Here is a 12,228-nt window from a genome sequence, read left to right as displayed (position 1 = left end):
TGACCCTAAAATAATAATAATAAAAATTTGAAGGTGCATCCCATCAAGAAGAAGACTAGGCCTTAGAAAACATGCCTTAAAGCACGAATCATAAGAATGCATAGAAGCATTTCCAATTGTACCTGCTGATTAAGGGCAGGAACATGATTAAGAACCAGGGTTTTAATCATACTTTTACTTTAACCAGTGAATTGGATGACATACTAGAGAGCTTGCTTTACTAAGTTATAGTTGTGTGAAAGGCAAAGTGTCTCATAAGCCAGATGGTACATAAAATTCATTCAGTTTTACAATGTGTCTTTTTCTCTCTTTCTCAAGCAAACACACACACAAAAGAAGTATAGGGTACTTCTAGGGTACACAAAGACCTGCTATTGAGCATACATGTGCAGTTCATATTAGACAAATGTGCAATCAAATAGTGACTAATACTGAAACTGATAGAAAATTGGAAGAGGTGCACGTATAAACAAAATAACAAAGTCAATCATAGGTGCAACAGAACTGTACCCATCTTTTTTAACTGGAACCAAAACCGGCATCAACTTCGCTGTTGATGACATCATCATAAACTCTAATTTATGATTATTAGCCACTAGATAAGAAATCAAATTTCATGGCCAAAGGTAAAACTTTACATGTGTGCTAAAGGAGCAACATAATGTAGCAAAGCTAAAGAAACTACTTCCATGGTGAACTCAATGATCAATATTGTAACCAGAGCAATGATGAAAAGAAATCGCTTTCCCCTTGCATTCATTTCACAGGGCTCACTAAAATGCTGAATATATTTGTAATGAAGTTGAACCTGATTTTGCCCCTGTAGATTGAGAAAATTGCGGAAGAATGACGTAATTATGTATTTGGTATGTTGATCCGTTCTATGAATTGCAAATCTGATACTTGGGATTTTGTTCCGGCAAATCGCTGATACTCATCAAATACTGATGCAAGACACCAATTCTGTATTTTACGTAAGCATCCTATCAAACAACTTGTAGGGCGCTGTAAAAAATTGAATTGTTAGCATACCTTCAGTTTTAAATGTGATATTGTTATATAGGAAAATGAACATATTCTTATGTAAAATGTATCTACAGATTATTTATGCATACTATCAAAGCTACTTGAGAGCAGAAGAAAGAAGAGTCTATTTGCTAAACTGGTTATACACACCTTCCCTGTTTTGCAATGAATTAGTACAGGATGATTTCTTATATCTGCATCACAACATATCAGACAAACTAATCAAGGCCAAATGGAAGGGGGAAATGACTTAATCATGCCAGAATCCAACAACAATTTACTGGTATAACCACACTTCATCAAATTACTCTTACCAAGTAAAATCTTCAATGCATCTCGGACGTCATCCTCAGATATACCCATTACAGGTTCCTGGCAAACAGAAGATAAGTTTGAAGATTATCGAGCAAATTTTCTAATCCACTGTGACAAACTAAAAGTTCCAAAAAGATCTTAAACTGTAGACATAAAACTGAGAATAATGACGCACTAGAAACTAAATTCTGCACAATGAATTTAACTAATGAAAATGAACTCAATAAATAAATTCAATATTCACACAACAGCAAGCAAAGTTTCAGTATCTGAAGTCTTCCAGCACTATATATTTAAATTATTGTAAAAAACAACAAAATGCCTTATCAGTATTTTATGGGACAGCCTTACAAAGAAATATAGACAGAGAGAGAAAGAGAGGGAACTATATATTATCAAAGAACAAGAAATAAAAGGATAACTTTAGAATTAATAGTACAGCCTAATTTATTGTAACATACCCAACCCCCTAAGTAGCCTTAAGGAGGTGAGGCATTTAAAATGATTCCTCTTAAATACAGTTCTAAGGTGACTTTTGAGCTCAGAGAAACATTCTACTTATTGAGAGCTTTCCAACAGCTGTATCCTTTCTCAATGTCGAGCTCCAAGAAAGTAGTTATGGCCCCCTAAAGTTTCTTAGGCGCCTCCTTTCTCCTAGGTCATCATGCCTACATGGCACAAAAGTCATTAACTGAAAGAAAGTTTGGGTGCGCATATCGCATCTGCCACCAACATCCCAACTCGAAAAGTTTTTGTTTTCTCAACAAAGGACCTTCCTCCTCTATCTCAAAACTTTGAAAAAGAATTCTTTATGCGATGTATTGCACAAAGATTTTCTTCATGCAATACATTGCATTGCACAAACCATTTTTTTATTGCAACAAGGCTTCCTTCCTTTGTTACTTCTTCATCTTTCTCCTTGACTCTCTCTGGTTCCTCCCCTCTTACCTTTGTTTCATGTCTTTGAAAATGTTGGTCCATGCAACACATCACGCCAAAAGAAGGTTTGGGTGTGATGTATCACACCTCAAACGAAGGTTTTGGTGCGATACATCGCACCTCAAGAGATTGTTTTATTGTGATTAAGGGACCTTCTCCTCCACTTTATTACAATTTTGAAAAAGTTGGTTTATGCGGCGTTTCTCCTTCACTTAATTACAATTTGGAAAAAGTTGGTTTATGTGACGTATTGTGCAACAAAATTTTGTGGCACAACATCACGCCAATTTGTCCCTCTCTGGCTTCCTCCACCTCGTTTTGCATGCCAAAAAAAGTTCAAAGGTGCAATGTATTGCACCACCTAAATTAGTGGCATGATACATCCCACCACAACTTCCTCCTTGTGTTGCTATACACACTTCCTTCAGCTTTTTCACTTTGATTCCATGTCTTTGGGCCCCATCAAGCACCTTCATGTGGTCATGTCCTTTGCACGTTCCCTCGTGGCAGGCCCATTGCCTCTAAGTCGTGTTGAACCCTTGTTTCTCATTGCATCTATTGCCCCATCTGCATAGTACTAAGGCATCCGTTGCCCCATCTACAAGAGTCTCATTGAGTACCACCTCCTCTAAGCCGCATCGAGCCCTCGTCAACAAGAATCTTGTCGAGCACCTTTGTGTAGTTGCACTTGTTGCATGTGCCCTCATTCATTTGTCTCGTGTCTGTCCTGTCAAGCACCTCTGTGACTTGTCGAGCCCTCATCCACGCTCTATCGCATCAATCTGTCATGTCCATTGCCCGCGACCCAAATCTGACCCACACCCTTACCCAATCCAAAACTAAATACTTATAATGCCTTTGTATTTCTACAAATTTATTAATTAAACGGACTTAATAAAATTTGATAAGCATTTAAAAGATGAAAATAGTAGAAATCAAATATGAAGACAAATAACAGCAAGTTGTTAATGGAGTTCACCCTTCATGGGCTACATCTTCAGGTTCACTTCAAATGCGCAATTGATCCATTAGGATGATAAAAAAAATACATCAAATTGCTTTTATACATCAAAAATTACCATAAAACATGCAATATTCATCTTCAAAATTCTTCTAAAAAGATAAGAGCACTACCAGAAACTTCCTTTGACTTCTTCCTACATATAAGCTATTATGGGCAATATTTGTCACATGACAGACCTGTGGTGCAATGGTAAGGCTTGGAGTTTATAAAGGCAAGGTCACAAGTTAAAATCTCGTTGTTGCAATTTTGTGGGATTTGTTTTCCAAAAAATAACCTTTAAATAACAAACTTGCGTATAACATAACATGTCTTCGAGTCGTGGTATAGTGGTAAGGCTCAGGATTTATCGCGACAAGGTAGCGAGTTTGAATCTTCCCCTTACCAAATTTTATGGAATATAGTTTTGACCTGCCAACTAATCTGCCAACTAACCCTATCATGCAATCTCAACCACCATGCAAGCAATACACATAGGCTTCCTAGAAGGTCCATGTGGCTGCCTCTGGTTGGCCTACATGGTACCATATGTCAACCTTCCATTGAACCATGTCAACCTATTGCTATGCCACATGTCAGCGTCTGTGTGCACAATTTGTAGCATGGAATGTGCCACATGTTAGCCTCAGTGTGCCATGTGTCAACCTATTATCATGCCATGTGTCATCCTCCACCATATGACGTCATATTGCCATCATGCCATGTGTAAGTCTATGAGTGTGTCACATGTCAGTGTCGCCCGTATTTTTCCTTCAACTTCCTAAAGACCATCAATTTGGATCAGTAGTGGGAATCCTCCTAGATCATTGCCCTCACCCGTGGTTGCATCCTCCACAAGCTTAGCTCGACCTAGACCATCATCTTGACCTTTATTGCCCGTCATCGTTCATAATTTTAGATGCCACTATCAAGATTGCAGTTGAGTGCAACCACATCAAGTGTTACAAGTTTCGAATTGACTGAGAGTGAGGTTTGAGAATGAAGGGCTTTCCTCCGTCAACCCTTTGTGACCAAGGGAAAACTTACAGCCCCACAAATATCGCCATGGACCGAGATTTCTCATTTTGGACAAACCAGGTTAAGAATCTGTTACGACATATGGAATTTCTTACAAAAGAAAGCAAATAGCTCCATTCATAGGTATTAGATAGCAAACAATTGGACTTGGAAATGAAAATACAGGAAAGCATACACTTGTAGCAAAGAATAATGAACTCCCCTGCACATTCCAAACAAAGATCTCAAACACTTTGGATCTAAAGGACGTCACCATGGACTGTGCATGCTTGGGCCCCAACTCTACACTTTTCCTCTACTTTTGATCACTAGATGATCAACTGAGAGCCCTCCAAGCCAAGAGAAAACTAACATCGCTCCCACCCACACAATAGGTCTTCCTCTATGCTGACCTAGCCAAATCTCATAGGGTGGGTCATAGCTATACAGAAGGAAGGGAAGTGGGTAGCAATCTGGGAGCTCAAAGTTGTCCTCTGTGATTCGAATACTCCAAGATACTCTCACCCTTGTACCAAATGACGATCTCATTCAGTGGGGGGACAAGTTAGGGTGAGTAGGCCTACCATATCCATTGGTTGCTGGAATTGTAGCGGTGCATTTCGGTCTCCACCAATTATGCTTTGTGACGTGATCAAGTCTCAAGACCTCCTTTTCCTCATTGAGATGCATGTGAGCACCATGTAGACACCACCCAAGATCAATGGGTATCACTAGGTGTGGTATCGTCAACAAGTGACAAGATCCAACAACATTAGAGGATCTAGGGGGGTTGCTTGTCTTATGCAGGATTCTCTCTAGAGCAAGGACACTATATTGTCATCATATGAGCATGCCAGATTTTTGTGGGTCTGGTTTCATCAACACAACTCTCTTCTTTAAGATAGATACATTGTAGCTTGCTACTTCCCCTAACCTCGTCACATTTTGCACTTCACACTAAGTCCAAAGGAGATCCTTTCCTTGATCTTTATGCAAATATCTCCCACAATTCAACTCTTCGCAATGTCATTCTTCTAGGTGACATCAATGCTCGTACCAAAAACCTCTAAGTTGCCCTACATGACAAAGTAGAGGATGCACTTTTCCTCCATGAATTGGTACCAAAATCTATGGGCCTTCATAGGAATTTGCAAGACAGTGATGGACCCCTCACAGGTGATTGAAGACACCTCTTGCAGTTAGGCGAATCCCATGGCTTATTGATCCTTAAAAGGCTCCCTTGCTTTTCAAGTTCTAGAGACTTTCACCAATAATTGGGGGGGTAGTGTTGTTGACTATGTTTTAGCCAACCAAGATCTTCTCCCATATATTCAACACTTCTTTGTCTCTCGTCCCCCCTAGAAAACCACACCCTCCACACCTTCTCCCTCTCTCCCCACCCCAGCTCATCCCACCAACCCCTCGTACTACCCTCCTTTTTTATAGAGATTACACCAACTCCTACACCACCGCGCTCAAGGAGTTGCCCCCATCCATTCCCCACTTCAGGTCACTAGACACAACCACAACCAAATACAAGATGTTTTCCACTGTCCTCATGGAGGCAGCCCTTGATTCGTAGACCCACTCTACTCATCAACATGCCCATCAACCTCCCCCTAGCTTCTATCCCATGAACAATTGGTTCGACGATGAATGTAAAGCCCTTCACAAACAGCTTTGTCTCACCCTCACACATGACACATCTTCCTCCCCTCATCTCTGCAAAACCTACTGTCAACTCTACCATAAAAAAGTGAACCTTTCTCTCACATAGAAGACAAGAACTTTGTGAGGCCCTCTACCACTCACCGAAAGCCTTCTAGTGTACATTTTTCCTAGACACCATGCCATCCTACCTAACCTTACACACGGTCCTCGTTCTCCCAAACAACCTCCATTTTATGACATTCTTAGACAACCTATTATCCACATCCCCTCCCCCTTCCTCATGCCACCTTTTTCTCTAAGAGGGACACTAGAATAGTCAAAGCTATCAGTACCAACAAAGCAACAAATGAAAATGGGCTTCAAGCCAAATTCTTTAAACATTGCATCCAATCTCGAGTCCTATATTGTCAATTTTATTTAATCATGCAGTGTGTTCAAGATTCCCCTCCTCTTGGACGAGACATATTATTAATCTAATCCAAAAATCAAGGAGTATTTATGATCTAAACAACTACCAAACTATCATGGTGGGACATAAATTCTCAAAGTTTTATGCCACAATCTCTAGTGACTCTCTAATGAGTTGGGAAGTCATCATCTAAGGGCTCGAGGACAAGAAATTTTCCAGCCAAATTCTAAACAATTGATCACATTTCCACTCTCTGAGCCATTATTGAGAAGGCTCGTCATGACTCTTTGAAGGTTGACAATTGCTTTGTAGACTTCCAAAAATCATTTTACAGAGTTCCAAGGGAGGCATCGTTCCAAAGGCATCATCGCATTAGCATATCCGAGACCCTTCTGGCAACCTTTATGAGACTATATGAGTCAATTTTGGGGCAAATCAAGAGGGCCAACAGTTATTTCATGCAATGATCCAGGTGAATGTTGGTGGCCACCCACTTGTTCCACTTAGACCCTTACCACTGTCTCTTTCAATTTTTCAATTTCCTTAATTGCAGCACAGTTTACTATTTTTGACAGTTTCTCGAGTCTTGAACTTCTGGAGTCGTTTTGAGGCCCTGGATGTACATCTCCTCGTTCGGCACAACGTACCAATACGCTGTCAAGATTGAGCAAAAGTTTAAACTTTAAACAGAAAAAACGAGACTTTGGATCTACGAATCCAAAGCAAGGAAAAGGCAGCCCCAAACCGCAGAGCAAAGGACAAAACCAAGGCGGGGCGACCCAGCAAACCCGCCAAAGCTACAAGCAAACAACACCATGAAGACAAAGGACACGGGAAAGTGGTGTGAGTTCCATAAGAGCTCCACTCACAACACAAGTGAGTGTCGGGCCAAGCAATCATTGGTGGTCGAGCTGAAGGCTTTCGAATCAAACGCATGTTTCGACTCTGACTTAGAACCCGACAAAGGGAAGCAAATCATTGACACGGAGCCCAGTGCCACCGTGGCCACAACCAAGATCCAGAAGATTGAGCCTGAAGATCTATAGGAGGGGGAACGCCTCTTCCACTCACAGATGTGGGTGAAGGGTTCTCCATTGTAGTTCATTGTCAACAACGGGAGCCAAAAGAACCTCATTCACCAACGGTCGTGAAGCGGTTGGGCCTACCCACTATAGCACATCTGCAGTCGTACACCATCGGGTGGCTTCACCAAGGACGAGATCTTTGCATCAGCCAGCAGTGTCGCCTTCCCTACAACATCAAGCCCTTCACAGATGAGGTATTATGTGATGTTGCTCCTCTTGAAGTTTGTGATGTATTATTAGGACAATCATACTTGTGGAAGTGACATATTGTATATGAGTCTAAACCTCACTCTGTTATTATTTCTTTGGGTAATAAGTTATACAGGATACCAAAGGTAACCCGCCCTACCGCCATCTCTTTGATCTCTGCTAAGCAATGGAGTAAGATCATCTCCCAAACTGGGAAATTTGTTTTCTTTCTAATTCGCTCTCAAAGTAAGGGGAAGATCGTAGCCACATCCATGGCCCCAAGAAGGGTTCCTCCACGCAGCAGAAGTAGGTGCATACGATCATGGAAAAATACAGGGACATCCTCTCCTCACCCACAGGGGTACCCTTGCACTGTCAAGGCAAGCATTCGATTGTTCTGACTCCCGGAGCACCTCTACCCAACAAGTCGATATATCGCCGCTCCATTCTAGAAAATGAAGAGATCAAATGGCAAATCTAGGAATTGTTGCAAAAAGGGCACATCCAACCAAGTTTATTGAACGCATCCAACACATCCGCCAGTAGGTTCACGACATCTTAGAGAAGTCAAATGCCAAGTACAAGTAGCGACATGATCAACATCGGGTACCACACAAGTTTCAGAGAGGCGACAAAGTTTGGTTGCATTTGCAGATAACAAAAAAAAAAAAAAAAAACCTTACTGAAGCCAATTGGAAGCTCAAACCACTCTAATATGGTCCTTACACCATTACCAAGGTTGTGGGAGACAATGCTTTTGAGCTCAGCATTCCCCCATTCCTTGGCCTGTACCCAGTGTTCAATGTGGACCACCTTCGACCATACTTCCCACCATTATTGGACACATTAGACATTGCAGAACAGCTTCACACCAACAAAGTTAAACCCAGACTACATGGAACAGGCCACAACTGATCGGATTAAGGACACACAGATCAAGAACACTCGCCAGCAAAAGATCCAACTATATCGGGTTGCCAAAGCTGGCCCAACTCTTGCACCAAGGCAAGTGGTTCACCAGGGACCAAGTTCAGCGAAGTTTCCCCATCTCATGGAGGCACTCAACACAATGGGGACCATTGCTTCCTAAGGGGGGAGGACTGATCCAAGTGGATGTTGGTGGCCACCCGCCTGTTCCACTCGGACCCCCACCATTGTCTCTTTCAGTTTTTCAGTTTCCTTAATTGTAGCACAGTTTACAATTTTTGGCAGTTTTTCGGGTCCTAAACTTTCGGAGTCGTTTTGAGGCCCTAAACGACGTTTTTTGGGAAAATGGTAGTACTCAGATAGATTTTTCTAACGAGGTATTGTGCACATCAAACAGAGATCGTATGCCAAAGTTACGACTCCGGGAAGTTGATATACCAATTTACCCAAACAAGGCCCATAGTTTTGGCGATTCATCTCCTAGGGAGTTAGGTTTTTGGATGTTTAGGGTTTTCCATTGTTTCTCAATAATAAATAGGCTTACGAGCCTCATTGCAACACAGTTTAGAGGATGTAGCCGCCACATCTCTTCTCAAAGATAACCTACCATCGCCCGAGCTAGTTTATTTCCATTCTGTTTGTAAGCTTATTTCAATATTTGATATTAAAGAAATGAAGGGTTATTTTTGTTGCATCTTTGTATTTATGGTTATATCTGTAATTTGTTGTGTTCCTGTTTAAGTTCAGATCATGCATAGTAACATCAAGGTAAAAAAGGGATACCCCCTCTCATCGACCCTCATCAAGATCTATATTGATGAGTTGGATTCTTTCCTACATGAGCATATCTAGGAGGCAGATTGTTGTCTTCTACACTAGGTGTTGATATCACTCCTCCTTTTCATCGATGACTTGGTCTTGTTGGATTCTACCCCTAAAGGCTTATAGAAACAAATCAATGCACTATCCACTTTTTGTGACCTTCAATAGTTGACAATCAACCTCGATAAAACCAAGCTTTTGGTCTTCAATGCATCAAAGAGATCTCTTGCAAACTTAAATTTTACTATTAGTGTCAATATTGAGATCACCACAGCTTACACCTACCTTGAAGTACAATTCACCGGTTCTTGTTTTGGTGTGCGACGGGCCCTCCAACCATAGCTTAGTGAAAGATATGGTTTCCTTGGCCCTCATTGAGAGGCAGTGTTTCCAAAGTCAATTTCAGGACATTTCGTCCAAACTTCACCCCATGGAGGCAATTACTAGACCCACAATTCTTTATGTCTCCCAAGTCTAGGGGGTGAGCTTGTTACAAACAAATTGAGCAGGCTTGGAGAAAGTCAAGACCCCATTTCTCAAATGCATCATTCGTTGTAAGCAAACAATTCCATAGGCCCTTATTCAAGTAGAGTTTGATGTCCACCCAATTTGCCTCAAGGCCATTTTCTGTTTTTTCTCCTACTAAAAATTCCATAGGCCCCTATTCAAGAAAGTTTGATATCGACCCATTTTTCCTCCAGGCCATTTTCCATTTGGCGTCTTTCCTTCATAGATTTTGGTCTTCCAAAGACTGTTGGCGGGAGAGAGAAATACCCCTATCTAGGGAGATATCTAACAATCTCAACAATCCTACTGCAACTAGCTGAATCTACTTGACCTAGATTGTAAATTATATTACATACTTATTTCATATATCTTCGTGAAATATTGAAGTAAATTACTGAAGCAACCTACACCAAATTAAATATGGTTCTGAAAAATAGAACTGAAAAAAGAAATACAAACACATAGGACACCGTTATTTTTGGACAAATGTCCTCGGAAAAACCCAATGCAGGAAAACCAGTGCAGTAGCTCTGAGGGTTTATTATTATTGAGCAGTAGAAAATTCTAAATACATCTCTAAATACCTCACAGGGTTATTCAGTTACAGAGAGAAACACTGGCAGAAAGAATTGTGAGGTTACCTCACACTATCACTAGAAATCTTGGTTGATCCAGCCCCAGACTGAGTGACCCCGACTTTTCTGGCTACCTCTACGCAGTGTTTGCATCAGCGCAACGTCAAGCTCTCTAGTGATTGCGTCAATTCTCTGGCTGGTCGATTTGTTGCCTGGGAGATTCAATTTCTGCCTCCCGATCTCACACCCCGACTCCCAGCTTCTAAAACTCGAATTCCTTCTGCAAATTTCAAAGTCCTCACTGGGTTCTACATTGCCTCCGCGTGGCTCTGCGTCAACCCCTCTGGTTCAGCGCTGCCACTGCTGGATTACCCTCTGCCTTTCTCTGTTGATGACTCTCCGACTAAGAAAATCACTCTCTCCGAAAGCTATCCCTGCCCCTCTGCTGCAAGAAATCTCTTCAATTGAATTTTCCTACAGAGAACTTCTCACTTCAGAAAATCAATTTCTTGATCTCTCTGGTGTGTTTTGCAAATGACCCTTATGCCCCTTCTTATATCTTCTTGTTGGACAACCAATGGCCTAGATCGTTTTGACTTAATCTTCGTCTTTATCTAGAAGATTCACCCACAATTAGATTAATACCCATTAATATTTTAATTTTCCTAAGTTTAGACTTAGGAACCCCATTAAAAATATTAATTATTTTAATATAATCGCTTCAGGGTGCAATTTCCAAAAACGGTTTTGGGTTCTTTAGAATGCATGTGTCCAAACCTCCCTGCAAAATTTGAGGCGTAGAGCAACATCTGATGCTACCCCAAATCATAATTCCCTCTCAACGAGGAATGTAATCTAGCAATAAACTGATGTTGCATACTCCTATGACTCTGAAGCATCATCCTCTGCGTTGTTGATGTCTGACATGTTGTCCACCAACTACTGCGTTGTTGCTGCAACTATACTACTGCCTTTGACACTCCCACTGCCAATGCTACATCTGTACTACAGCTCCCTCTCAAATGTTGCATCTGCTATGCTGCTAGCACTGCCACTGCTAACACTGCATTCGTACTGCAACTCAATTGTTGAGAGAAGCAACTGAAAAACATCCAAAATTACTAAACTAATTGTGTTCAGTATGATACCATGTGAATGTTGGAATTGATTGTTGCTAGTCTCTACGTTGACCCTCTGAATCTACTACATTGTTGTTGACCTCTACTCTGTGCCATCTACGCTGTTGCGAACTCTGCTCTGCGCTACTCAGACTCTGGCACTCCTAGCTACTTCAATTGTCTCCCCAACACTCCTCGGCACCATCTGACACTAGTCCATCCTACTACTGCAAAATTGGGCTCTTGTAGCAAGGTATTGATCCAAGAGGTGGACACCTCAAGGATCTTGCCCATTTGTAGCTCTATCAAACTACAGTTCTAAATCAACCCACCTCCCTCCTGGAGGTATCTTGGCTATCATGGTGAACTCCTTCTCTTGTTCAATCTTTGCAGTTGCAACCTTGGGATCGTGCTTCTCATCCTTGTCCTTTTCTTCAAAGGACAGTGGAATGCATAGTGGCCCATCTCGCCACATCTGAAACACTTCACCTTGGAGATGTCTTTCTTTCGTCTTTGTTGCCCCTGATGCCCCTTCAATGCAAGGGCTAAATTCTCCTCCTCCTCCTTGGGCTTCAACCCACTACTGTTGTTGCTTCCATCAAGTTTGACCTTGACCAGGTCTCTTCTC

The 12,228-nt window shown here is 41.5% G+C and overlaps 1 protein-coding gene across 1 annotated transcript in view; it reads right to left on the bottom strand.

Annotated features, from left to right (window-relative positions):
* Positions 1–438: 438 nt before the first annotated feature.
* The window catches only part of LOC149138244 (uncharacterized), a 31,678-nt gene continuing 19,888 nt past the window's right edge, over positions 439–12,228 (bottom strand). The window contains exons 4-6 of the mRNA XM_089446334.1: positions 1,341–1,398; positions 1,177–1,220; positions 439–1,005 (exon numbers count right to left, since the gene is read on the bottom strand). Coding sequence (XP_089302460.1) covers positions 856–1,005; positions 1,177–1,220; positions 1,341–1,398 — 252 coding nt within the window. The 3' untranslated portion in view covers positions 439–855. The remainder of the gene's footprint in view (positions 1,006–1,176; positions 1,221–1,340; positions 1,399–12,228) is intronic.

Source organism: Pinus tabuliformis, chromosome X, assembly GCF_031772625.1.
Source record: "Pinus tabuliformis cultivar Carrire ecotype Pingquan chromosome X, CPIR1, whole genome shotgun sequence".
Lineage (NCBI taxonomy): Eukaryota > Viridiplantae > Streptophyta > Pinopsida > Pinales > Pinaceae > Pinus > Pinus tabuliformis.
This window is presented reverse-complemented; position numbering and strand designations above follow the sequence as displayed.